Below are 27,802 nucleotides of genomic sequence, written 5' to 3'. Positions count from 1 at the left end.
TTCAACAGGGCACAAAGGAGCACAAGGGGGCTCAGGCACCTCCAAAGCATCAGCAAAGAGCCACTCCATGCTCACCAAACACAGCAGAGAGCTCCTAAGACCACAGGCAGTCTAACATAACTTCCCTCCACTCCTAGCTTTGCAGCAGATCACCGAGAAGCCAAGTGAAGCTACTTTCCTGCCATACTCTTTCAGCATAGCTTTCATGTAACAAGCAGTCCAGTCTCTGCATGCTCACCTCATGTTCCACAACCCATATGCTGACTGGCACACCAGTCTTTTAATGTACAACAGCACGAGAAGCATTAGCTGTAATGCTGAGATTACCAACTGCGAGTCACGCTCTTGTCCTTTACGCAATACATTTAGAAAGTTATATGATGTAAGCACAGGTTACTCCTGTGATGGCTGGACCAACTGAACAGTGTTTTCTTAAAGACTGGATTTTTCAGAGAGAAACAGCAGAGTTCTGTCATTTATTACCTGAAGGAGATCCAAACATCTTGGGAAAGAAAAAGCTTTCAAACACAAAACCCTGTGAAGGAAGAGAAGCTAATCTGTAAAACTGCAAAACCACCATCCAGGGTTAGATGGGAGAATGCTCATGGTAACAACTCGCTGTATGAAGCGCAAAACATGGACAGTTTCAATGTTACACTACACAGAAGTGAGCTCCCACCTGAGGTGAGGAACTGTTCAGCACAAGGGCCAGTACGGATAAGAGATTATTCCTCCTCAGCATTCATAATAACAAAAAGGATGACATTTGAGATTTTATTATTTTATATTTGGCCAGGACTTTTAAAGGAAGGACTTTTAAAAGAAACATCAAACATTCGCTTTTCTGTAGGTCTAGAAAGGATTTTTTTTGGTCTTTTTCCCCCCCAACCCCGCCTCCCCAGGGATTCCTATTGGCCCTCCTTATATTCACTCTGCAAATCGGTCAGGCATTGTAGTATTGCTACTAGATCAGCAACGTCTGCTTCTTATCCAAACGGTCCACCTAAGGAGGATGCCAGTTCTCATGGATTGGACAGCCCACCCTGCGGCATTCCTGAGCATTGTACAATATAATAATCTTGAAAGTCAGCAGAGTGGATTATCCACTTCTTTCTGGACGTGAACTTGTGACCTTAACAGTAGCACTGCAGAAAGCAAATGCGCCATGCACTTTGCCATAGTAACCTTCCGAGTCTTCTCTTCAACTTAAATACACGCGATTGAAACAGCTACGATTTGGGAAAATTATGTACAAAACCCTATATTTTCTTTTTTTTTTTCTTTTTTTTTTTGTGGTTTCCTTTTTTTTTTTTTTGATTACACATAAATACAAATTAGCTATTCTTCTAAAAAGTGGTTATAATAGGAAATAAATACAAAATAAGAATCTGACCATTATACTTCATGTGCTGGGGGGGTTAAACCCATATAAAATGTACAACTAAAATACATTTAAAAATCTTTAAAGGAATATTTCTCTGATTAAAATATTTGTTTTCCCAACCTTTCCGTAGACATAAATATATTTTTTCAAAATAATTGTGTTTTTTTTTTTTTTCTTTTTCTTTCCATTTTCATTACATAAATAAAGTCTTCATTGGGAAATATTAAAGTGTCAGCTTTTCTCTTTTTTTCTTTTGCATTTGTCCGATATATTCGCCGTGTCAGCGGCACCCACAACCCTCCACAACCATATCTTGATAGTTCTTTAGCACAACCTTCTCGTTCTCGTCAAGGTAGAGCATTGAAATAGCGCTCAGTTCTGTCGGCACGCAGCAAGCTTTGGGGATTTTGGAATTCACTGAATTGACCAAAGTCTGAACAATGGCATGGTTCGTTGAGTTGAGGTGATCTGCCAGCGGAAAAGGACATTCCCCGTGGCAGTAAAAGGCACTATACCCCGGCGGGGCAACAATCCAGTCATTCCACCCCACATCGTTGAAGTCCACGTACAACGGATGCCTTTTGCAACTGTATTTGTGGCGTTTGCGCTGTTTGTGTTTCACTTGACGCTTCTCTCTTTTGTGAAGCGGGTGTCCCTTGCCATCGTGCCCAAACGTCACTAACAACGGCCTGAGCTGAGACCAGCTATCTTCATCCTGATGTAAAGACCTGCTAATCCTAACGTGCCTCTTGGAGGCACTGTTCTCTTTGTCCAAGTGAACCACCTCCACCACAAACCCATGATTAGGTTGTCCGTGTGCAATCCACCTCAAAACGGCCGGCGTTACATCAAAACTTTCCCATTTACTTGCATTATGATGCACCAACCTGGTGTCCAAAAGTCTCGTGACGGGGTCCTTAGAGGTGGCTGTGGCTGGTTTTATAATTTCATAAATATTAATACGGTGATGGTAGCTGCTGTTGCTCTCAAAGGCTTCGTGCACCTGCTCCCGAAAGATCTGGAGTTCAGCTGAGGTGATAGACTCCTCATTAGGGATGGAAGTTAAATTAAAGAAGAAACGTCGTGCTGTTTTCCCACTTGTTTCTGGCAGTTCTTCCAAAACTTCTAATTTGATTAAACAAGAAGGGAGGGGGGGGGGGCAGGGAGCAGAGGGAGAGAGAGAAAAAAAAGTTAGGAACTGAGACAAGCAACCAAACCCCTCAGATACTGCTGCTGGCATGCGACAAACAAGACCTGAAAGACTTCCAGGCAGAATGCACAGCCTCCCTCATCCTTCTGTTTATTTACACAAGCATGTATAGCACGAAGTTAAGAACGCCTCATTCATTGTCATGCACTTTGATGGAATACCGGTGCTCTTTGCATTCCAGGTAGTCATTACCAGTGCCGAGAAACATGAAGCATCGCGTTGGAATTCAAGGACATCAGTGAGAAGACTCGAGCACTACAGTTAGCAGAGCTCTGATGAGAATCGTTGAAACCAACTGAGGATTTAAGAGGAACCGTTGCATTTCTGCATTTTTCAAGACTATGGCTGGAGCGGCTCTCTCTTAAGCTCCATTCTGACATACAGTGCTCCACAACTTCAGCAACTTACTCAACCTTAACGCATGGATTTGCATATGTTAACTAGAGGCAGCGACCTCAACACCTGTAAGGCCACTTTACAAGCACACCCCAGCATGAGGTCCAAAGGACTGCGAGAATGGGGCTAGCTGCTAGAATGGGTGGATGGTAAAAGGATAAGGAAATGCTTTTAGCAACCAAACCAGCCCCTAAGCCTCATGCCATCTTTCCCTTTCAGCCAACAGACACTGGAATGGAACTTCGGGGGGAGTACTATGTATCTAGGGCTGCTACACTGTACGTTTTTGCTGCAGACACAGAAGAAACAGCGTTTGCCCTCAATAATCCCTCTGAAATCCTGGGTTTTCATTTTGCTACTCAGCATCCCGGGGACCCGTTCACTTTCTGAAGGGAAGCTGGCACTGACGTGAGCATTTCTCAGCCCCGTGCCATTCCTGCTGGCACCAGCACGACTTCCCGCATCAGGCAGGGCTCAGCTCTGCAGCGCTTCGGGACCAGCCCGGCGTTTGTAAATATGCAGATGTGCGAGCGCTCCCGGCACAGCCTCCTGCTCTCATGAAGTCACGAACCAACAGTGAGAACTCAATGGAAAAACGGAGTCACGGTGATTTTCGTCTCAAGTTTGTGAAAACCGGAGGACAGCTTCCATGTCAAAGACTCTGTTGCAACACCACTGCTTCCAACGCTGTTCTGTCTGCCTACAAGTTACGCTCTGTGCCCCTCGGCTCCTCTCCTGCTCAGCACCTTGCCTGCCACGTACGGGCTTAAGAGGAACGAGCCACGCGCTGCTGCTGTTTACTTCCCCGCTACAGCAAGAGTGACATTTCACCACTGATCTCACTTCCCACTAAACGGCACCGGGGTCACCTCCGTCCAGCAGAACCATTAAGTCTAAGCGTGTTTCTTTTCTCAGCTGTTCCACCTGAAGAGCGCGGGGCGACCGTCTTTCCATTCCCTTTAAAGCAGAGCCGCCGCGTGCCAGCGCCACAGACTACGGGCCAGGGCAGGTTACATCCCGGGGAAACGTTCGCACCGACGGCTCTGCGGGCCCCACAAGGCAGCGATCTCGGCCGTGGAAGCCGCTCGCTGGGTACGGCCCCCGGACGGGCAGCCAGCGGCCGGAGCCCCAGCCCGGAGCGTTCCCTCCAGGCGCGGCACGGCTCCGGGCTTCGCCGCTCCTCCGGCTCGACGGCGGCCGGGGGAAGGCCGCGCCGGACCGCTTCGCCTATCTCCCACGGGGATTTAGATAAGGGATTAGGAACCTTCGCCGCGGCTCGGGAGAAGCTTTCCGTAGCGTTCCGCCTCGCCCAAAGAAAGCTCGCTGCGGGAACGCTCCGTTCGCGGCCGGCAGAGTGCGGCGAGAGCCTCCCGCCGGCAGCCCCGGAGCCCGCGGTGGGCTCTGGAAACGCACCCGCGACCCCCTCCGAAGCTCGGAGCCCGCCCCGCCGCCCCTCCTCCGGCCCTCCCTCGCACTCCTCCCGCTCCCCTCCGCCCGTCCCACACCCCTACCTTCGTGGTGGAAGCTGCGCACGGTGTTGGCGCGGCTGGCGGCCCTCTCCAGCGGGTAGCCCAGCTGCTGGCCGGCGTGCAGACGGTAGAGGTCCAACATGTAGGGGGGGATGACGACGTCCTTGCCGGGGCTGGGCCGCCGCTTCAGCCCAAACATGTGGAGCAGGCGCAGCTCGAACTCGCCCAGGAGGTCCTCGGGGCGCTGCGCGGCCGAGGCGGCGCGGCCCGGTTCGCTGAAGCGCCGCCGTCCCACCTCCGGCATGAGGCCGGCCGCGCCGCCCAGCAGCACCCGGCAGAGCAGCAGCGCCAGGAGGGAGCGGGTGGCGGCAACCATGGTCGACCTGCGCGGAGGAGGAGGCGATGGGAGGCGGTCAGCGCGGGCACCGCGCCGGGGGAGCGCGCCGCGAAGCGGGGGGCGGCCGGGACCGCTCCGCAGGTGGCTGCCGGCCCATGGCGAGCGGGACGGCGCGGAGGGGGGACCCCGTCGGGGCTCAGGTGCGCGGCGGCACGAAATCCCCGCGGCGGGGGATCAAAGGGAGCCGGGCGGGCCGGGCAGCGGGGGTTGGGGGGGTGAGGGGAAGGGGCGAGGGTGGCCGGAGAGCCGCCCTCGGCGGGCGCAGGTGCGTGCCGCCGCGGCCTCCCGCCGAGGGGACGGGGGGCGGAGAGGGACGGGGCGGTGGGTGAGGGATCTCCCGGCCGTGCCCGGGGCAGGCTTTTCCAGCCGCGGCTTTCCCGGTCACAGGGAGGAGGGCCCCGCTATCCCGGTGTGGAAAGAGGAGGAAAAAAAAGAAAAATAAAAATGGAAAAAAAAAAAAATAGAAAAAACAAAAGCCGATCGCGCTCCGTCCCGAGCAGGAGCCGCGGGACGCTCTTCTCCCCCGCGAAACTCCGCGCGGGGTTAAGGATCGCTACACGCTCTCCGTCACGCTCAGCGTCCCGTCCCCCCTCTCTTGCGGAGCGCACGGAGTCATCCTGCGGAGACGGCGTTCAGCGGCCGCGGGGCCGTACCTGAGTGCGGCGGGGCTGGCGTCTGCGGGAGCGCGTGCTGCTCTCGGGCTGTGGTCCCCGCATCACTTGGAGTTACTCCGAACCGCGCTGCTGCTGCTCCTCGGCGGCTGCCGGGCGGAAAACGGGAGCTCCCCGCGGTGCGGAGCGCCTCGGGAACATGCCTTCGGCGGGCGGGAGGCAGAAGGAAAGTCCGCGCTTCTCCTTTCGCGAAGCGGCGGTCGGAAAGTCGGTGTTTCCCTTTCGTTCTCCTCTCGGTGCGCGCGTGCCCAGCCGCGAGTGGGTGCTACGCGTTACGGAGCGGAACGGCGCCTTCCGCGAGCGTCCTTCGCATCACCCGCAGCGGACGGGCGGATATTTACCGGGAGTCCCGCAGCGACATGGAGATGGGAGTTCGGCTCCGCTTTGCTCCGCTCCTTTAAAAGGAAAAAAAAAAAAAAAAAGAAAAAAAGAAAAAAAAGAAAAAAAAAAAACAAACAACCAAGGAGGAGAACGAAATAAAAACCTACATTAAAAAAATATATATATCCACCAACAAAACCCCTCCGGAGGGTGTGGAGCACCGCGGTGGAGCTCCGGGGACAGCGCTGCGAGCGCGCACCCGTCCCGCCCGCGCCGCACCATGCACGGGGGCGGCCGAACGCCGCCGCGGCTTTTTGTTGCGCGCCGATGTCACGACCCCGGAGGCTCGCGGGCCCGCGCCAATCACAGCCGCCCTGTGGGAGCGGGCCGCGGCCCCGCACGGCTTTTAAAGGAGACGCCGCCTCCCTCTTTCCCTCCCTCGCCGCTTCTCTGCCTCCTCCTTCGCCCGTTCCCTGCCTCGCCCGGCCGCACCGCGGCGGACTCCGGCCCGTCCGTCCGTCCGTCCTCCCGCGCGGGACCGTCCCGCCGCTCCCCGCGCGGCGACCGAGCGCTGGGTCGCGCCAGGCGAGCGGACCCCGAAGCCCCCGGCGGCGCTCCCGACTTGCCGAGCGGCGCCCGTCCCGCGCCCTGCCGCCGCGGTGCCCGGCCCCGAGCTGGGAGCCGCTCTCCCCGTTCTGCCGCCGTCGGGGCGCGGCGGGATCACCCGGGACGCTGCCCCGTGCCCCGGACCCGGCCCGGCCCGCGCGGCCGCGGCGCGTTTCTGAGCCGTGGCTGCCCCCCAGTGGCGGCGGCGCGGCGCTCCCCGCCCGCGGCCCCGCTCCGCACCTGCCCGCTCCCCTCTGCCGCTTTGCGCCTCGGCGCGGCGCCGCGCTCGGGGTCGGGGGCGGCCTCTACCCCGGCTCTCGTTCGCCTGCGTGGGACGCGGCACCTACCGCAGGGGCCGTTGCCCGCGAGGTCACAAACGCCCCTCGGGGACTTCATTTGCAAAGAAACCACAGCCAAATCTGAAACACCGCGGATGAGAATCTAAAGCAATAACAACCTTGACACCTCCGTTCCCAGCTCCTCCTTTGGGAGTGGCCTTCTCCCTCCATCTTGACTTAGGGCACGACACAGCATCTGCACTGGGGCAGGTCCCTTCTCCTGCCTGTGCTGCAGGGCACACGCGGTGTGGTGAAGGCCCTCAAAAGTCCTGTAACGTTTCTGTTGCGTTTCAGTACAAATAAAGTTTAGTTTTACGACTTCCTGCGAGTCCTCCGCAGGAACAAGGTGAAAGCAGTGTGATGCTGTGCCAATTATGTAAATCAGCACTAAAATAACAATGGCAGTGTCGTTTACACATCACTGGCATTAAATGAGAACTTCGACTTCCAATTGCCATCCCAGTTCAGTCTGTGATGGGTCATACCAGGAAAAAAGTCATTTCTTGCCTCCATTCCAGCACTGGTGCTGAAGAGATCTGATATGGACGTTGGGTTTTAGGAAGCTGGACCGCACAGATGTGTCACCTTTGTGAAACTTCATTTCCATACTCCTGAACTCTGCATGGCTGACTGGACTGATCCATTCCTATTTTTCCTTTTCTGCACATCTACTCTCTTTCTTTCTTCCTTTTTTTTCCCCCCTTTTGCTTCAGTAGTGTTGTGGTTTGCCGTGGGCTTTATCTGAGCCAGTGAGCATTCAGCTGAGGGCACCTGCTTCTTGGGTTTCAGATCCAGGTGCTCCTCTGCAGGTGCCCAATTGCAGTTGATAGGTCTAAACTTCATGCACTGCTGGGTTTTCTTAGTAAAATAAAGTACCCACAGACAGATAGGTTTTACAACCTGGTAAGAACTGTTTTTCGAAGCCTGGGAAGGCAAGAAGAAAGTCTTCTTCCCCACTGCTCTGTCTTCATATTACATCAAATTGCATTTCTGTAATGCCACCAGGTAGTGTCTTTCTTCTGTCCCGGTTTAATCGTGACCGCTGCCAACGCTGCAGCGGGCAAAGCCTTCAGCTGGAAGACCTCAATGAGAAACGCAGCCAGGACCTCGAGTTGGAACTCACAGTCACTAACAAAACACTCCAGTTCCTGGTCTAGTCGTTGGGCAGGTCTGCAGCAGCACACATAGAGCTCTGTGCACACTGCTGTTCAACACTCCTACCACTGACTTCAGCAGACCTGTTAGACCAACACCGAGCACTTCTAAAATTCCCCTTTTAGACCAATTTCCCACAGACATAGTGAGCTTTTGACGTGATACACTAACAGTACCGAGGGTGATTTACGTATATGATGTGTGGTCATTCTTGAAAGCACGACTTCATGCTGTTTTCTGAAGATGCGTTTGTCTTTTGGTAGTTTGGCTTTAACATCCATCGGTTGTCTCTGCTCTGCAGCCTGTCTCTTGTTCTGTGGATGGACTCTCACTCGAGAAGGTAATTTATAAGATGATGATTTGTTTCTGAGGAGGGGAAAGGCATCTTATTCAGAAATGCCTTTTTCTTTCTTATTCACCTTTGCTGGAATCTGGCAGCTCATCAAAGCTGTTGCTCTGTTTCACAGCGAGTCTCAATTTCATTCATCAAATCTTGGCTCTCTTTCCATCATAGTAGCAAGAAAATTGGAACTTAACAGGAACTACAGTGCAGAGCCAGTGTTTTCTACACTTCAAAGACGTTTCCAGCGCTAATGAATGATAACAGTTGCTCCTAACACTGTTAGAGCTCCCACGTAACTGTGTAACTTCCGTACTGCAAAATCAATGCCTACAGTTTGTAACTCATACGACTGCTGGGGAAAGAGGCAAAAAGAAAAAAACAAATTTTTCCCCATTTTCCTTTTTATGCTACAGATGCTCCAGTATTTCAACCGTAGCTTTTATCATGAAGAAGTGGAAGAATGCTGTAACATTTCTGGACAGCCTGGAGAATAACTGAGCCGTCACCTGAGAGATTCCTGGGCACGGTCATCACTTATAGTGATAGGACAAGGGGGGAATGGTCTTAAACTGAGACAGCGGAGGTTTAGGTTAAGTATTAGGAGGACGTTTTTCACACAGAGGGTGGAGACACACTGGAACAGGTTGCCCAAGGAGGTTGTGGATGCCCCATCCCTGCAGGCATTCAAGGCCAGGCTGGATGTGGCTCTGGGCAGCCTGGTCTGGTGGCTGGCAACCCTGCACATAACAGGGGATTGAAACCAGATGATCATTGTGGTCCTTTTCAGCCCATCCATTCTATGACTCTGTGATTTATATGTGTTTAATTACATGCAGTATGTGCACTGTCAGTCTGGGGAGGTGGCAGTAGGCAGTGAACTGACAAGGATTCAGGACACCTCAGTCCTTGTCTCAGCACCGAGTACCCCTTTCCTTCCCTTCCTGCCTCATTTTTCCCTCCTTTAAAATGGGGGTGATTCTGCAGACCCCACTTACAGGTCACCACAAGCCCTGTTAGGAAAAGGGCTAAGGCTTGGGCATTGCTAGTTTAGGGCTAAATAGTGGGTGAATGCCAATAAGTAACCTGAAACATCTAGAACCCCATGGCTCCATCTCACTTAGTGGCTAAATCCCTGTTGGTTTTGGTGGAACAGGTTCACATGTTCGAAGAGACCATGATGCTGACTATTCCAGCCAGAAGACAAGGAGCAAAGAGGGCTTTTTAAATTACATAAGTCCCGGTAGGAAGAAAAAGAGGTGAGGGCGTTTCACCACATAAAAGAGAAATGGCTGCGTCACAAATGGGACACTGCAGGAGCTTATGATTTCATCACCAAATAGATACTGACGTCAAGTAAAATGGAGGATAATATAAAGCTACGCATATTGCCTTAAGAAGTGCATACTTGAGCAGTGAAATTGGATAATGTTTTGCAATTAAAATAAAATAAAGGCAAGCGTGACGTTCTGTTTAAGCAGATTGTCTGTATGAAGGCTTTATTGTAGCTGCAGATTTAGGGCATATGAAAAGGTTTTCTGTGCTCAGTCGCAGGATGAAAAACATTGCATCATCAGGCATTCTTGTTCTCTAACACTTCTTTGCCAGTATGCTTTTGATAATGAATGCTTGCAATTTTATTTTCTGGTCTAAAGTCATGTTTTCTCAGGTCATTATCATTCCAATTTTTAAATATCCTCTTAGAACTAGACAGAACTACAGAAAGCAATAGTAAAGCTTTGTGCCTGCCCCGTGGCATGTGCTCGGCACAAGCGATCAGCTGCTGCACCTGCTTCACGCTGGGAGTAAAGCTATTTGCAAGTTGCTTTCAATCGCTTCCCTTGTTTCCAGCTCTGCCCAGTTTTCAGAGAAGCTCTGACAGCAACAGGTCTCCGTTCAGACATCGCCCCTTAACTTGTATTCGGTTGGATTGTGTGTTACAGGAGTTACCAATGGAGGACCTTTGGAGAACATCCTTAGATTGTCCCCAGGCCCTTGTCTGCTCTGATGCCGCATTGCTCCCTTTGCAGCCGTCCTGAAAGAACACTCCAAACTGCAGAGACTAATAATTAGCAGCACATGCAGAATTGCTCTGTGTGTATCCCTGGCACACCTGCAGCGTGGACATCACAGTACTTTTTCTTCCCACTGTTCTCCAAAAGGAGAAAGATCAACCATCCCCCATGTTTTACAGAAGGGGAAAAACAGTTTCAGTGACAGGCTGTTTTTTAAGAGGAATACAGAAGCCCAAAGAGCTGTATAGGTCACACTAGGATTTTGGAAGATGCATAATCAGGTGAGAGACATAACTTCCTAAAACTTCTGAGAGATGTAAGCCATTGTCTCATATGGACATTTCTAAAATCCCAATACTAAACCTATGCTACAGTTTCCTGCCCCTGAGTACAGCCCCGACAGCCCTTGAGCTTTCAGGAAGGAGAACCTGCCCCAGATTGCTCCTGCCCCTCTTTGTGCCCAGGACAGCCAGCCAGCAGAGCGGGCATCATTGTGAGAACAACACTGCTACCTCCATTCGTTTTACACAGATGGAATGAATTCTGTAAGTGCTGGCTCTAATGCTCACACAGCCCAGGAAGAACCCCAACGACCAAAAAATGAGCCTTACAAATAAACCACTGGAAAATTAGGGCCACTCTCTCCATACCAACGGAAAGCTGATATTGCAAGCTATGAAGTTAAATGGGACACCGACTTCTGCAGCTGGTAGGAAAACAGCTTCCTTGCAAAATAAAAGCTAGAGTGTTTCGTATCCATTTTTTCTCTAAGCAACGTCTAGAATCAGATGTTAATAACAAACCCTATGCAAGGCCTGCTGTGTGCATCTCAGTCTCATCGTGCTTAGTGTTTGGTGAAGCTGCAAGAAACCATTTGTGTGAGACTTCATTGCGATGTTTAGTTTCCATATCCATGGGAAACCATCCTGGTGCAGTAAACTGTCTGAATTCTGCATCCTGAAGGGAAATTACGTATGCAGGGTGCCTGAGTAACTCAAGCTGATATTGTTGTGTTGTTGGTCCCAACACAACAGATGTCAGCTATTGCAGCAGACAGCTTAAAGGTCTAACCCAATCTATCTGACCTCTGATTAGCTCTGCGGCCTTCCCAGAGCACAAGAGGAAGAGGAGACACCTCAACTGCAACATGGTGATCATCTGCATCAAACGCTTCTAATCAGAGACATTGAACATCAGAAGGAACATCCCCATTGTGTTCAGAGAATTTGGGTTTTCCAGTGTCCTTCAAGAGCAGTGTGATTACTGCCCCACTACTGACAAAGGCATTTCTAATGCCATGCCTTCAATCTAAATGATGAAATAAATTCAGGTCCCACCACTGCTCGAACCAACTGTGCCTGGAGACTGTTCAAGAGAAGAGAATATTTAAAGTGGTGCCACAAGTTGTGCATAGCTTTGCCAAAGCCTATGGAGCTCGGCAGTGGCAAACTGAGCTATCAGTGATCTTTGCTTAATCACTGCTTTAATCACTGTTCCTGGGGCTTCTGCATGACCGAGGTGAAGCACTTCCCCCATCCCTGCTGCAGCTCAATAACACCTTGCCTAGATGCAGGCTTTGCATTTCCAGTAGCCAGTCCACTCAAGAAATGAAGGACTTTTCTCTCCTTTTCCTCCTGGGCTCCTCTGCCAAAACCAATGCTCCTGCAGTGAGCGGGTTCCCACAGCAGGTTTGGCTGAGCAGAAATCCCCTCTCAGGGTGTGCACACAGCACTTTGGGTAACAGCAGCCTGATTTTGGTTGGAACTGCCACGTTACAAACAAATTCTTTGCATTTGTATTTGAATTAAATGTAAATTCTCTTAGTAATTAAAATCTCAGTTCAAATCCTTGTAAACAAATTCCCAGATCTGGAAGAGCCACAATCCCTTCCCTGCCACAGTGGAAGGTACAGTAACTAACATTTTAGCTAACGCTGTTTTGTTCAAAATCAAATGAGGTTCATATTAAGCCTACAAAAAGAAATCATGATTGATGATCTGGCCTGCCCAACTACAATTCCTTTAGTAACAAAAATATTTTGTAAGTTCATTTATTATTGAGATCAAGCAATGAGTCTGGAGCTACAGAAAATGGTTCCAATTAGATTCAAGTAATTGCCATTTTGAGTGAACATGAGCTTTTTGGGATGAAAAAAGGCAATAAAAGCTCAAGTAAGCTCACATCTGAGATTTAGGCCTTCAAAGCTTTCCCCTTCTCCCACCCCCCTTTTTTTTTTAAAGTGAGAGCAACATTCTCAAGGGAGGATGGGGGATGAGAACCGAAGATGGGTGGACAGGAGTGGTTTTCCCAAGCTGATGTTTCTCACTGGGTGCCTCAGTCTCCCTGCAAGTGCTGCCTGTGAGATCCGCACCAACTGCAGCAGCAGCAGCACCATTCAAGTAAGCAAAGCAGAGAAAAGCCTATAAAGCACAAGTCTGAGGATCTCACTGAAATTCTCCTGAAGTCGAGGTCTTCTCCTGCAGCAGCAGGTTTTGGAGCAGTGACAGAGCGCGTGGAAGATAAACACAGTTTCTGAGCAGTGCCAGTTGGATCCCTGCAGCAGCCAAGTGAGCCAGAGAGAAAAATCTGTGTGCAGACAGAGGCACTTCTGAGGGGCCACTGAGAGTCATCACAGAGCAGGAAGTGCCACTTGATGCCAAGTTGTAGGAACCTAACTTGGAGCTGGATCCCTGGCCCCGCACACCTTTCATGCTGTGCTGTGTCTCCCACAGACAGCTTTTCTAGTTGTAACATAACAACCGAGAATCACATAGAACAAGTCCCATCACTGGATAAGGTCAGCCTGCCATCACGGGCTCAGCAAAGAGCTGGCATTCTCCTGCACTAGTGACCTGATGGGCATTGCTGTGGACACAAGGGTTCAGTGGCCTCCTCCAGACCAGATTCCCTACCCAACCTCATAGAACCTGTTACACCCAGAGCCGTGACACTCTCATTGCATGCTGGCAGGCTACATCTTCATGGACCATAGCACCCATGTGAAGTCCCCCAGAGGAGACCCTGAACATCATGGCCTCAAATTGTACCAGGGGTGGCTCAGGTTGGACATTAGGAAATGCTTCTCTGAGAGGGTAGTCAGGGTCTGGAATGGGAGGAGGTGGAGTCACCATCTCTGGAGGTGTTCAAGAAGTGTTTAGATGCTGTACTGAGAGACATGGTTTACTGGGAGTGGTAGGTGGACAGTTGGACTGAATGATCTCAGAGGTCTATTCCAACCTCGGTGATTCTATGATTCGATGGAGATTTGGGCAACACTTAAGCTACAGGAATCCAGCTTGTGCTCGGGATCATGGCAAAGGATCACTCACGATTCCCTCCCATGCTGAACAAAATGCATAGTTAGTTAAGACGAAGCACAGGCATGATCAGAAGAAACATGCTCACATTCCCATGCCAAAACAACCCTTACCCCAGGCAGTCCCTCACACCAGGACGACAGAACCAGTAGATGTGTCTTAAAACAGATTCCAGCCCTCCCTGCCAAGAGAAGCATTAATCAGAATGACTTGAAACACCCTGAAACAATTTCCCAACATATGAGGGGGGTCTGAAGCCACTGCTTCCTGTGCTGCGAGAAACACCTTCAACTCATGGACATACAGATGCAGAAAGTAAAGGATGGGATAAGACAATATTTCCACACTCTGTGAGCATCAGCCACACACAGACCTCACGCAGGCACTTCGCTGGATATGGCATCATCACCCCCTGTGTTACCTGGCTCTCACCATACATTTGTCTTCAGCACGCTATCTCCCATTAAGACCTGACAGTGATCAAGGAGTTCTGAGTGAGGGAAGGAAGATGGACTGTTTCAGATTTCAAGACATTCATTTCTGCTTTTTGTTGCCCAGGTGTCACCATATTAGAAGCTCAATTTCCCATGCCCACCTGAAGGTCTGCAAATGTTCTCTGCTGCCTCTGTGGATGGTTTAATCTCTGGAGTGCAGTTTGCTAATAATTGCAATCAGATCATAGATAAAGACCTAGATTTTTCTATGGCAACACAGAGCTTCTTTCAGGTCTGATCATGCATCAATACAGAGCACTTTCTGTTTTAGTACCGCTTTCACTGACAACACTTTAGAGCTTCTGTTTGAAGTCTTGGAGAGAAACAGGAAGTCAGTCTGGAGAACCTACAGAGCTCAGCTGGAACTATGCTGACTCAAAGCAGCTGAAGACCATCCTAAATACAGTTGCTACAAGACCTGGGTATTTCTGGGATTAGCCCCTGATAAAACATGACAAGAAAACTCAGAATCCATTCTTTAAAGAAAGCCCCCCCCAGCTCCCACACGTGCTCTACCCTCAGAATTTGTTTTAAGCTTGAAAATATTTTTCCTTATCAATGGTTTGAGAATGAAAGTTTTAACATGAAGGAAATGTAAATACTTGGTTTTGTCAAGTAACTAAGGCCTCCTTTCTCCTGCTTTTGAAAGGCTTTCTTCCCCCAAGAGCAGTTATCCCAGGAACACAGAGGAGCACTCTAGCTTCAAGGCAGGACGCACAGCCACGTGAAGCACTGCTCTGGACACTTCCAAGCATGGCCCCATCTTCTTCAGGCAGCCACATCCCAAAGCTGCAGGGATGAGCTGAGTTGTAGTGCCTTCACAAGTGCCTGCCCTCTGCCAAAGGCACAGTGCTGCATGTCAGCACGGTCTGGGTCATGACTTGCCCTGCAGCCTTCTGCTGAGCATGCACATGGGCAGCTGCAAGGCTGAGGCCTACGAACGATTCACCAGTACCAACTCCAGCAAAACCCATCAGCTGAGAGATCCCTGAGGGAGCCGACATTGCTGTCTATCTAACTAAAAAGAAGTATTGATAACCTAGCTCACACTTGATGAAAGAGCCTTGCTGAATTATTTACTGTATGTCATACTTCAGGTTTTAATTTCAATATATTGTGAGATGCACAATGAATTATTTAAAAGCGTGGCAAATTAAAATGTAGTTTCAAGTCCACCTGTATTTTCTCCTCTTAGGTTTACAGTCCAGTTTACAACCATGTTGTGCTGCACTCTTTTTGCTAATGGTTTTTCAGCTAGAGAGGTATAGAGGCACACGAGTTCTCATTGCAGCAAATCTTATCCAGCTTGAATTATTTAACAGCCCATGCTCCTTGAAATATACTAATGAAATACGTCTTAGGCAAAAGGGTCAAGCATACCTGCAGCAGGCTAGCCCGGGAGCCTGCGGGTACTTCCCAGTCTCACCCAGAGGCATACAATGCTCTGAGGGCTTTCTACCTCTCCTTTAAATTTTTGTATATCTTTGTCAAATAGTCACTTTGAAAGCGGCATTTGATTTTCTTATTCTTCCTCTTCCCTTTTCCACAGCCAGTTTTGCAGGAAGATGTAGCTGGTATTTAATGTGCCCAGACCCATGTTTCTTTGCGTTGGGACAAAAGTAAAGAATTTTGTCTTCTGCTGTTTGGAGATGGCAGAGGTTCACTAAAGGAGTTGTTGCTTTGTCTTGAAGCTCATTGTTTTGCATTGCAAAGTTCTCCGTGTCCACACGTCAAGGTATTTTTCATCTTCCTTATGGCAAACAGAGTAAGGAAACAGATTTCAATATTCCTCCTTTAGACCTCCACGAAGACGTATTTTAGACATGTGCCCAAGTGACAGCGATTCACACTTTCCTCCTTAGTGGACATGTCTCTGTAAAACTACAGTCTTCAGAGCAAGAGAATACACAATATTCAGTCTTGAAGAATGGTAAGTCTGAGATCCAATATTTCCTGACGTGTCAGAGCCCACAATAGAAAGCTTTGTACTGTTTGAGGGGAGAAATTCCAAGTTTCTGTCCATGAAAGAGCCCAAGTTCTTTAAAAATCATGACATGTTTATGGAGAGTAAAACAATTTTAGGTCAATTTAGGACATTCAGTGCCTCTAAAATCTGTACTGCTGCATCTGATAGCAGCAAGTAACATTTTACAATACCTACTATATTTAAAACAAAACCTTCAAAGCATTTGACACATATCCAGACAACAAACGGTGTTGTTTAGTCCCTTGTTAGCAGTTTCGCTTCAAACTAAATCACAGTTTGCCTTTCAGAAGTCACAGGGCCAGCCCAGAGGTATGATGATGATAAGTGCTCCCAGACAAGATGCTCACTACAGAAAGATCTGGAGCACCAGGGGTATGTTCACTCTGCCACTAGATTCAGCAAGGCATGAAAGAACGGGCCTTAGCAGAAATGCAGCAGAAGGGACACAGAGCAGTTGCCGGATCCCAGAGCTGCTACTTTGCCTGACACTAAAAAAAGGAAAGAAAAAGTAGTTTCCTTTGGTTTATTGAGAACCAGAAACTCTGGATTTCTGCCAGCCTTGAGAGCCCGTAACATATACCCTTACAGACAGATAATGTCTCTGGATACCTTATCTCTGAGAACTCTCCAGTCTATGGATGAAAGGTGTGGCACCCGTTTTAATATTAGTCCCCCAGCTGAGACAGAGATTGGTTTACTTCTTCCTCAGGGAAAAAGAAGGCTGCAGTAAATGGGACCATGAGATGACCAGGGGTTCTCCAGCTCAGGGAAACACTCCATCAGCCTGGGATCCTGGTACATACCAACTGTACAGCAGGCTTCATTTAGGACCATAGGCAAGTCATTCCTCACCCTGCACCTCAGTCTGTATACCAGAATACTAGGGGAGATAGCTACCAGGCACCATACATCCCCATGTATACACTTCAGGATGCTCTCACTATCCCTGCTGCCTGAGTACTTTGTCAGAAAAAACACCAATTGTTTGATAGTGTAATAACACCAGCAAGTTGTGCAAGTCAGCAATTACGTTACATTAAAAGCTGGCAAGTTTCATGATAGTCCGATGGGGTTCCAAGAAACAGGAACCATATTACAATCACACCGTGTTTCAGCTGAAATACTTGAGATTTGGGTTTCAGAATAAAAAGTTCAAATTTACATATAGATGAGTTAAAGCCTCACTTTTCACCAAAAAAAAATACTTTCAGCAACAGATTCCCCCATTCAACTGCGTTGTATAGCAACACTGCTTGCTGGACACCTTTCCCTTCTTCTTCTGGTCTTACTTTTGACCTCGGTTCAGATTTTGCATCTGTTTGGTTTTCTTTCTTTTTCCCAGCCCAGCAATCATTCAATAACCCCCCCCCCCCATTTTTATTTTTTTTTTAATTAAAATTAGCACCGTATGGACCATTAGCATGGACCAATTGCGTTGGCTTAAGTATTTTACATGCAACAAATAAGGACTGTGGCATATGCCTGAAGTTACTACTCAGAGCTTAATTAATACCAGGGGTTTTTCACCTCAGTATAAATACTTTCCTCTTGAATTGAACGGGACTTGACCTTGTCACAATAAGATCCGGGCAAGTCTGTGAAAACAATGTTATGATATCAAAGCCAAAACAAAGGAATGTCATCACATGTGTCAGAGGAGGATGCCAGGGAGTTCTCTTACAGAAGCAAAATAATGTCAGGGTGACTCCCAAGAAACCTTCTGAGCTACCAAGCTACTGCTATGGGAGGACGTGGTTGGGGCCAATTTCTTTAAATCCCAGTAGATGTGGGCTTGAACCTTCGCTGGAGTAAATGGGCTCCACTTTAATGGGGTTGGACAGATTCACATCTCCTGGAGGTCTGGTCCAACGCAGCCAAACTGAGGAAAGTTGCATAAATTAAAATATCATCTCACTGAAGGGCATATAAATTCATCATCAGTGTGCTCGGGCATTGCTCCCCATACCTCATTGTGTAAATAAGGCCACATCATTTTCATTTGTGGGTAAAAGCTCTCAGTTCATCGTGCCCCTGTCCAGTCTGAAAACCCCCACTTAAGGCTGGTTACTTTTCCACCTGATGCTTAGCTGGAAAAGCCTCACTGTGAAATCACTGTTCCCGTCAGCTACTGCTTCCAACGAGGGGAGTTTCCCCATGACCTCTCCCCTCCCCTTGAAGAATTAACAGTACAGCCTTAGAAGGGGATTTTCCAGTATAAACAGACCTAAGCCAAACTCTTCTGCTGGCCTCTCTGTGCCCCAGCCCATATTTGCCCCATGTATAATTACCTGTGGATTTCACATAGAAGACAGAGGATTTCACTTATAGCCCCAAATAGGCAGGCTCTGACGTAATGGCAGTCTGAGGAATATAGGTCAGGGAGGTGGCCTGGCCACTGGAAATGAATTTCTGAAGCAGACTGAGCAACCTTGTTAGAGGGGAAGATACTAATCAGCAGTGGTCCTCGGATCTAAACATTTCACCTCCAACACTCTTGCAGCTACAGCCCTCATCTGTTTCACTTTCCTATTTTAAGTTCCTGACTCACATCCTAAATATTGACTTCTATTTTTCTGTTAGCACTAGATTTTCAGCCTCCATATTGACTTTGACTGTACCTATGGTTGATACTAAGCCTCTCGGGTCAACAAACTTTTATAGCTGTTAGCTGCTCAAACCACAGCGGGCAGGAATTGGCACTATAGAACAGTAGCTAGAAGCAATATTATTGGGAATTATAAATTATTCCTCTGCCTGAACTTTTCCTCTTATTCACACAGCTACATTCATTTTTAAACATGTGGCGAATGAATCGCACAGAGAAGACAATTGGGACTCTGTGACTTTGGGAGCTCCCGTCACCACCAGCGGGGACGGATTCTCTACCCTGCGGAGTAACGCAGATGAAGGCACAGCATGGGTACAACAGCATAATCTTGGCTGGAAATACCTGTGAGGACGGCACCCAGACAGAGGATCGGAAGCCCCGATTCTATCACATGCTCTTAATCATCTCCTTTGGCCAATATTTTAGCAGCACGCATACTTGAGCTGTTGCAAGGAAACATCAGAGAGCCCTGACCATCCATCATCTGTAGAACACTTCATGTAAGAAACAACAACGGCATTAAGAGAACATCACGGCAGTGACAAAGCCGGGCCAAAAAGTGAGGAAACGCAACAATTAAGATTAACTTATGTCTCCCAGTAGAATATTTTTCTGCAGACAGCATGCTGGCTTTATGTACAGGACCCAAGCTCGGAGTGGGCAGCACGAAAGGTCTGGGTAGCCACAAACTATGCCAGGTATTCTGCTGACCCAGGAGCACCGCGATGTGAGAGGAGCTGTATGCTGCTGCATCCCTGCAGAGGTGTGTCCCTTTGGGTGCTGCCGTCCCCAGCGACGTGCCTGTCACACGGCCCTGCACAAAGAGCCCAAAGAAAGCGCTGGGTTCCTGCCGGCCCCCTCCATCATTCAGCCGCACCACCAGGCAAAGCGCAACCCGGATTTATCTTACATTTTAAGTCCGTGCCATGTTCAGTTTAATACTTTCTAAAAAGTGGTTATCACCGAGGAAATGATTACTGGGTTGATAAGCTATGAATGACTTATTCATGCCGTGTTTTCAGTCCTTCATCAGCCTGCTAGATCTCGTGCTAACGTTCCAGTCCTTCCCATACTGATTAATTTTTCATGTGCTACCAGGCCTTTTTCAGGCAAACGCTGCCAAACTAATGTAATCTGGCCACGCAGTAAGCTATTTCTTTCCTTTTTTGTTTTTCTTACCCCATACCTTGAGTGCAAGCCTGTGGAAGGAAGGAAGGGTCTGTCAGAGAACCTGGGTGATATCTGTGACTTATTATTAATTGCCGGCACAGAGTCCCTGCGGGTCACCTTCTCTACATGAGGCAGTGTGGCTGGGCAAAGCAATGACCAGCACAGGGCTGCCCTCTTCCCGCACCTTTTACCAGGGCAGGGGTGGTTTTCCCCCCATCCTAATAAACAGGAAGGCCAACAAGGGTTGGGACAACGGAGTGTCCAGTGGGGGAATCCGCAACAGGGACTGCCCAAGTGTCTGGAGCTGAACCCAGACCCGCACAGCACCACAGTGCCTCTGCCCAGCCAGCACGTTATTTCCCTCCCTAGCCCTAAGGGCAAACCTGAGACACATGCTTTTCCCTCACCTAAATCCTGCAGAACTACACTTTTCAAGGATTTACTGCTTAATCGCAAAATTCTGGCCCACAATTACACTGTGTTCTCTCTGCCAAAGCACATACATGGGCTGTAATCAAAGAGTGTGTTTTTTTTCCCATCCTCCCTCCAATTTTGCCACAAGGTGGAAGAAGCTGATGGGCTGCGCTCGCTTCCCCTTGCTACACCAGACAGAATGCATGCCTGCTCCCAGAAATGTAAATGTGAATGCTGTATGGACACTGCTCAGAATCCCATCAGAGCAAAAACCTAAAGGTCTGTTCAGTAACTCTGCTTCAGCAGAGATTCCCAGCCTGACTTGAACCAAGTCTCTTGGCTGTTTGAGAGTCTTATTCCTCACCAGCACAACGTGAAGGCAATGCTGCCTTCAGCACAGCACTCTGAGGATGACCACAGTGGGATTTGGGAGGGACTCCAATGTACAGCATGCAGCTACCTAAATGCAATCCTTCTGAGGGAAACGTAGAGCCCTTTAGCTTCTCCTTCCAGCTGTACATTACTGCATCAGCAAGATGGAGCAAGATAAGCCTGTTGTCTTAACCGGATCTCCACCAGCTGATTAGCTGGCATTCTGACTGCACTAAGCCAGCATGCTTGCTTCTGTGCTGCCCCTCTGTTCTGCAAGTCATGACATTTTAAATGACAAGACAGGGAAAAAGAACCAAAACTGAGTGCTCTGTGAACTACCTGCGGCCATCACGGTCTCCAGTGAGCCATCCCAGCCTGCTGAGCACTCCTATCAGCATCACTTGAACTGCGAACAGCTCGTCCTTACCCATCACTCCACACTCGGGAGCCTATCCCCTTATTACCCTCACCCAGGGCCCTGACCTCAATTATTAACCGCGTTTAGGAAGGACATTATTAAACCTGACTCTCTGCTCCCAGATGAGCTATCATGTGTCTCTCTTTAACCCAGCGAGAACCTTTTTCTCACCCCATGCCCTCCTTATTACCCTTTAATGTGCCCTGAAGCCTCTGGAGCAACCCCATCAATCCCAGACAATAACATTTCTAGAAGGACAGTGAAAAAAGCAGAACAGCCTATTCCTCAAGACCTTTTCCTAACTGGCTCCAAAGCAGCTTTCCATTTCTTTTCTATTTTAATCATCCATCTCTAATAACAAATCCCAAACTCCATCAGGCCTCTCTCTCCATTCAGAAAACTGCAGAGCTGCGGCTTAAAGCACGTTACAGCTCTTAGCAGGACACTGGTTCCTTGCACCTGTGAAAACTGATCACAACTAAAAAGCAAGTAGATGTGAATAACTAACTACTAATTAGCTTACTTTTAATCGCACCTTTTATCCCAAACAAAAAAAGGAGTGCCACTGAAACATAATATAAAATGTCAGCAAATATCTCCACTTCCCTGCTTGGCAGATGCAGCTTGCAGCACGCTGATGCCATGAGTGTACTGAAGGCATTGGGCAATGCTCTCTGCTCCCTGCTCCTCTCAAGCTTTGGCCCAGCTGCAGCTCCAGTGGGCCACAGCTGGGACATGGCTCTCAGTGTCAGCTAGAGCCAGCTTATGGTAGCTTGATTTTAGAAGCAGCTGGAAGAGCCCACTTGAGGCTGTTCTAGTGGCTGAACTGAGGAGGCCTCAGGAGCCTCTATACCTTTTTTCTCCTTCCTTGTAGCGATGAGAGCTGTGGTGCCTCATCCCTGGAGGGGCTCAAGACCAGGTTGGATGGGTCCTGGGCAGCCTGAGCTGGTGGGGGGCAGCCCTGCCCATGGCTGGGGGATGGAACTGAGTGGGCTTTGAGGTCCCTTCCAGCCCAAACAGTTCTACAATTCTATTATCGCTACTCTTCATACAGTGCCCAGTATCACAAAGCCCTAAAATCCTTAAGGGACCATAGGGGCAGCTAGACTGCAAAAAATATTATGCCAATGGACAGCTGGAAAGCACCAAACGTTCATCACACCTATTCTTTAGCTTAGGTTAAGCAGCTGAAAAGCACAGCAGCCTTCAAGTAAAACACTACTACTGAATATTGCAAGCATGACGAATGTTTTGTGGATGAGAATGCTCCCTCCCCTCAAAATATTTGTTTTTGATACCCACAAAGTAGTATAATGTCATTTAGCGAGGAAAAGTCTGGCAGTCAATGCACAATCTGGCAGGGCAACAAGTACTGTAGGTGTTATGATACACACGCAACATGTTTTACAAATAGAAAGTGGTTTCCAGAGTTCTTTAATATATTCTAATTTCCCCCACCTCTGCCCAAAAAAGCTGCAGTTATGAAAATACTGTTGCGTACTGAAATATTAAACGAGAAATCTGGAGAGAGTTGGGTTGTTGTTGTTTTTTTTGTTTAAAAAAAAAGCTCTCTTTTCAGCTATTTCTTTTTCTTTCTTTCTTTCTTCTTTTTTTAAGGCAGGTATGTTTTTAGCAACTTAAACAGGTTGGGTTACCCACGAGAAGTAGTAATTTTTCCACCTAGCAGATTGAGGTATTCATACCCTCTTTAAACATTTCTAAATTTGTTCTCCAATATTATTCAAATAGTAATATTTGCACCCTGTATACCCTGAACTGGATAAAACCTTTTCAGTATTAACCCGTGGGTAGAAACCACACAAATGAAGATTAACATAATGCACCTTCTTTGAATCCAAGCAGCTTTTAGAAGAAATTCTTCCAAAAACCCATCCCACCTCAATTAGCTGTTGACATTTATTCATTCTATAGGAGAATCCCACTGAAAAGCAAAGCTAGTATCTACACAAGACTGACTCCTTACCCGAAGAACATGAAGATCTCTGAGATCATCATGTCTAACCATCACTCCAATGCCACCAAGCCCATTAACCCATATCGTTCAGTGCCACATCTCCATGGTCGTTCAACGCCTCCAGGGACAGTGACTCCACCACCTCCCTGGGCAGCCTGTGCCAGTGTGTTACCACATGCTTTTACAGGTGGGAGATCAAAGAAACGGAGTGAATGAACTTCTCATGGCCACCCATAACACCTATATTAGAACCAAGCACTGAACTTGTTTCCCCACACACTAAACCCAAGCTCCAGAGACAACGCAAGACTCCCTTCCCAAGAAATTGCTTCAGATCCTTCTTGTGAATTCTCAAGGTACAGAAAAGCTGAGTTTGCACTTTTCCAAGTCTCTGAGGTCACCAGCTTCACTCCCAAATGAAGTGACCACGCTCACCTTTGGGAACAAAACCCCTTTGCAGAGCACTCGGGTATGAGGAATGAGTCATGTCTGTTTGTCAACAACTGCCTCATCCAAACATGTCTATGCTTTGTGTGTGGGTACTTCCAAACCAGATCTCCACATAAAATAAAGGGAGCAGAGACTAAAGTGTCATGGAATTGAGTAAATCTTGCTGCCTTGGTTAACACTAACTACATGGTGTTCAATTGCACAGCAAAGGTTTGTCAGAAATTTCCTCTGGGAACCTGAATGGCTGGGCATATATATCTGCAGTGACATCCAAATCCATTATCCTAACGATGGGTATTTTCATTAGCTAAACGAAGACGTTTTCAGTTCGTCTGAGATGACAATCTTGAGGAATGACACTATTCTCACCACAGTTTCTTGGGATGGGGGATTACCAAATATTTCCCCTTGGGACTCCAAACCTGTAAGAAGAATAGCAACATAGAGGAAAACTGCAGTCTGTTATGGGGCTTGGCAGGCTGTGGTATCTCAAGCATGAAAGGAATTCTGGGAGCAAGACCTGGAAATGACTGGGCTTTCTTAGGATTCACAAAGTGTTTATTTCCAAAGCCTACAAAAAGCACTTCACTCAAGCCTGATACATCTGTTCTGCAAGCCTTTCCAAGCCTCTCTGCAAGCCAAGTTACAAAGAGCCACACTGCCAGCAAGAAATGTCTCCCAGACACCTTTTAATTCCTACACATGAAGCAACTGTGGGGGTTCATGCAGGTTGAGATGGGGGAGAAGCTGTCATGCAGCACTGCTACTGGACAGGTGGTTAAGTGATACTCAGAATGAGGCTGGAGGTGGCAGCTGTGCCATCCGTTGTGTATCATGACCATAAGTCTACCTCTAGCCTGAGGACAACAAATAAAAGCAGAAGTTGGTGCAAATTATGTGAATTACTTTAATAACACTTGCTAGAAAATTACATCCCAATTCTGCCGTTAGCCTGCAAGTAGCTCCTCAGACAGCAAAGTAACTCCAAAATAAAGTACTACTCATCGAAAGGATAAGCTGAGAGAGTCTGCCTTTAGCACTTCTTACCTGCTTGCAAATAGACTCCTGTCTTTACAACTCTGTTTATTGGTCTGGATCCTCATCTGGCCAGTCTCTTAAAGGTGAACTCAGCAATGCTGATTTCAGGTAGCATGAATTCATGATTTACAATCATTTGCTAATAGTTACTACAACTTGTCTGTCACCAGGACCTTTGCTAGATTCAGTAGTATTGATTCCTCATGGCATTTACCACCTGCTGCTGCTGCACAGGTGCCACAAATCATTGTTTATGAACACAGAGCCAAGCTTTGCAGCATCTGTCCTTTTGTGAAAGATTTTGAGCCTGTCTCTTCACCCTGAAAAGTGGATCTGGGAGATGTAACCCTGGCTGTCAGTCCTGTCTCCAGCTCAGCTGAGTCCCAATCCAGCAGACCACGTGGCTAAGTCCCAAGGGACTTCAGCATGTGCTTAAGGGCTCTGCTGGATCAGTTCCTTTGCAACCAGTCCGACTGCTTTGTTAGCAGAGCTGAGCACCAGGGCTGAGCTCCAACAGGAAATAGCAGCTTCCCTTTGAAGTCCTGCCACTGATGTTCACGTAGGTGGGACTTCAAAGAGGAGCCACCGCTTCCCCTCCCAGTATCGGAGGCCCCGGTGTTGGAGAAGCAGTAGTGCTGGTTTTAATTGCATTAAGGGATGCTTTAGGGCGGACGATTCAGCCCTTCTCAGTAAAAGGACAACTTTGAAAGGTTCCCACCTGCTGGCAAGAGACCCAACGAAAGGTTAACTCGCATCCCAAAACACCCTTTAAAACAAAGGTCTGTGGAAAGAAATCTTCCCCTTCTGCTGTTTGTTTTTTTTTCTACAACCACTGAACACTACCTTTAAAGCTTCTAGTTTATTCTGGAGCTGCACTGCTGGCCATCATAAGAGCCCCTTGCCAACTGGGATGTGGATGAGGAATGGGCAACCTCAGCACCCGTAACAGAGGGCACTGGAATGAACTGACCTCAACAACAGTTAGAACGAGCCAACACCACGAGATACACCCACAGGCAACCTAGATGGCTGATTCTGCTGCTGACTGACTGTACAACCACAGACGAGAGCACCTTCAACTTCTCTGTATCTCTTCCTTGAGGGAAAACAAAGCAGAGAAGTCTTCATCCTACATGGAGTAAATAAACTCAAATGATACCAAATGATACCAAAACCCAACTCCATCTCCTCTTTCTTCACTCCTGCAAAGACTGACAAGGTCTTGCAAAGATTGACAGTTTCTTCAGCCAGAAGTGAGGCACAGTCAGATGGGGGAGGGATCAGTCCCCTAACAGAAAACTCTGAGAAGCACTGAGTACCGAACACACTAGAGAAGCAGTCAGTATGACCAAGAAATAAAAGAAATGATATTTAAGACTCGCACTGATGTGCAAAGCTCTTCTGTGTCCATCGTATTGTTTTTCACTTTCCTGGACTTCATTTCATAACTCTGCATTCCATGTATTTCTATACTCAAAAGCTAGCTATGCAAGTACATGTGGATTCTGAAGTTAGGTGAGTAATCACATGTTGTTTGAGGGCTGAGTACTTTGCAGCCTCATCTCATGGAGTTCAGCTGAGCTTTGCTGTTCAGGTCACTGACTTGCCATAATCTGGGCATCTCACCTGACCACTTCATATTTTGTACTTCTGCACATAACACACTTGCTCAGTGAAGAACAAACCTGAGTCAGCAGCAAAGCAGTACAGCAGTGGGGAGCAATAAGAGGAGGATGTTTACTCCACTGAAAAAGCAGAGAGATACTTCAAGAGTGCAGAGAGATCCTGACACCAGACCCCTCAGGCTGGCAGCAGAAGCAATATCCATACAGTGTGACAGGACTGCACTCAACCACTCAAAAAATCCCAGATCAAACCCTGATGTCTGTCCTAGTGTGGAGAATGACTGAAAAGCTGAACCAAAATCATTTGTGGTTCAGGAAGAAAAGAGTAGCAAAGGAAAACACAGCCAAGTGCCTATGGTTTTGCTTATCCAGCTCAACTGCAGGACAGCTCTTATAGAAATCCTTAAAGATGTGCCTCTTTTTATCAACAGAGAAGTGTTTTTGTTTGTTTGTTTGTTTGAATATATTTCTTCTAAAGATTGAAGCTTTTACCCAAATAAATAAATAAATAAATAAATAAAATCCACCAAAATGCCACTGTGTATTTTCAGCCCATTATGAATTCCTTGGATTTAGGAGCCTGGGGGGTTTAAATTGGGTTTGGGTGGGTTTTTTTGTTGTTGTTGTTTCCCCCCTCTCTCCCCCCCCACCGAATATTTAATTTACATTTTCCACTGAGTGTGAAAAGAATATTCTGGCCAAGTGTAGGTTTCTTTGCAAGGTTGAGAAGGGGGAGGGGGAGGAAGGGGTGCAGTATTTTTCCTTAAGGACACAAACATTCTCTTATAACTTAAGTCACCGCTGCACTTGTGAGCCTGACAAATTTAGAGGACTTAAAATCAATCAATAAAAAAAGAGCTTGACCACAAAGGAAGTTCTGGTCAACCCTTCAGCTTTACATCATAGACAACATTTATTTTATCACGGCCTTATAAGAATTAAAATAGAAAGATGCATCTTCTTGGAAAACAGTAGTTATTTTCTTCCCCCGCTCAGATATTTTTATAAGCCCAGTTCCACCAGCCTCGCTCATGCTGAGAATCACCTTATCCTGCAGGGCAGACCATTTATTTAGAGGCAAGATATTATGTCCCAGGCAGGACACTAAGATGCCTCCACCCAACAAAAACTCTACTATGTAGCTGAGCTAGACCAACCTCCATCCTAGGTCCAAGTCTGGTTTGAAGCATAACCCATACTGTCTGGATACTAGCCTCTATAAATAAACAGGCAAGAAGGTTTGGAGGTGAAGCCTTTCTCATTAGTCGCGAGCTAGGAAGGAAGTTGTACCTGAGCAGAGACTGCAGGAATCCACAGCTCCCTCCTTCCTTTAATAGCACTGCTGGAGGCAGAGAGGAGCAGGGCAGAGCAGCCTTACAGGGATGGTCCAGCAAAATAGCCAAGACAACCTGTGAAATGAAATACTGCACATGAGTAAGGGTGGCAGAACTTGCCTGACAGATACCTTTCTTGCTGGTTAACCATAACCACAATTTATAGCTGTTTCCATTAAATCTTAGCAAAATGACACAACGGCACAGAAACTGAACTGAATCGCTGGCGAAACTAAGCCTTAGCCCATCCTTGTTCAGAGAGCTGCTTCTGATAGCCTGTCACCTTGCCCCTCCCTAT

At 47.9% G+C, this 27,802-nt stretch overlaps 1 protein-coding gene across 3 annotated transcripts; it reads right to left on the bottom strand.

Annotated features, from left to right (window-relative positions):
* Nucleotides 1-602: 602 nt before the first annotated feature.
* Nucleotides 603-27,487, bottom strand: BMP2 (bone morphogenetic protein 2). 3 transcript variants are annotated; one of them, XM_072333119.1, is made up of 4 exons: nucleotides 27,461-27,487; nucleotides 5,510-5,922; nucleotides 4,502-4,842; nucleotides 603-2,509 (listed from the first exon to the last, which is right to left on the bottom strand). In XM_072333119.1, the coding sequence occupies exons 3-4, from the start codon at nucleotides 4,833-4,835 to the stop codon at nucleotides 1,665-1,667; spliced, it is 1,179 nt and encodes a 392-aa protein (XP_072189220.1). In that variant the 5' UTR covers nucleotides 4,836-4,842; nucleotides 5,510-5,922; nucleotides 27,461-27,487; the 3' UTR covers nucleotides 603-1,664. The 3 variants fall into 3 exon arrangements, with proteins under 3 accessions (XP_072189220.1, XP_072189221.1, XP_072189219.1); XM_072333120.1 differs by lacking the exon at nucleotides 27,461-27,487 and adding an exon at nucleotides 6,912-6,924; XM_072333118.1 differs by lacking the exon at nucleotides 27,461-27,487 and adding an exon at nucleotides 6,016-6,211.
* Between the last annotated feature and the right edge of the window lie 315 nt (nucleotides 27,488-27,802).

Source organism: Excalfactoria chinensis, chromosome 3, assembly GCF_039878825.1.
Source record: "Excalfactoria chinensis isolate bCotChi1 chromosome 3, bCotChi1.hap2, whole genome shotgun sequence".
Lineage (NCBI taxonomy): Eukaryota > Metazoa > Chordata > Aves > Galliformes > Phasianidae > Excalfactoria > Excalfactoria chinensis.
This window is presented reverse-complemented; position numbering and strand designations above follow the sequence as displayed.

Coding starts and splice junctions, on each gene's coding strand:
- BMP2 (XM_072333119.1), bottom strand. CDS start 4,835: ATGGTTGCCGCCACCCGCTCCCTCCTGGCGCTGCTGCTCTGCCGGGTG. Junction 2,510..4,501: donor GCGCAGCTTCCACCACGAAG/GTAGGGGTGTGG, acceptor TAATCAAATTAG/AAGTTTTGGAAGAACTGCCA.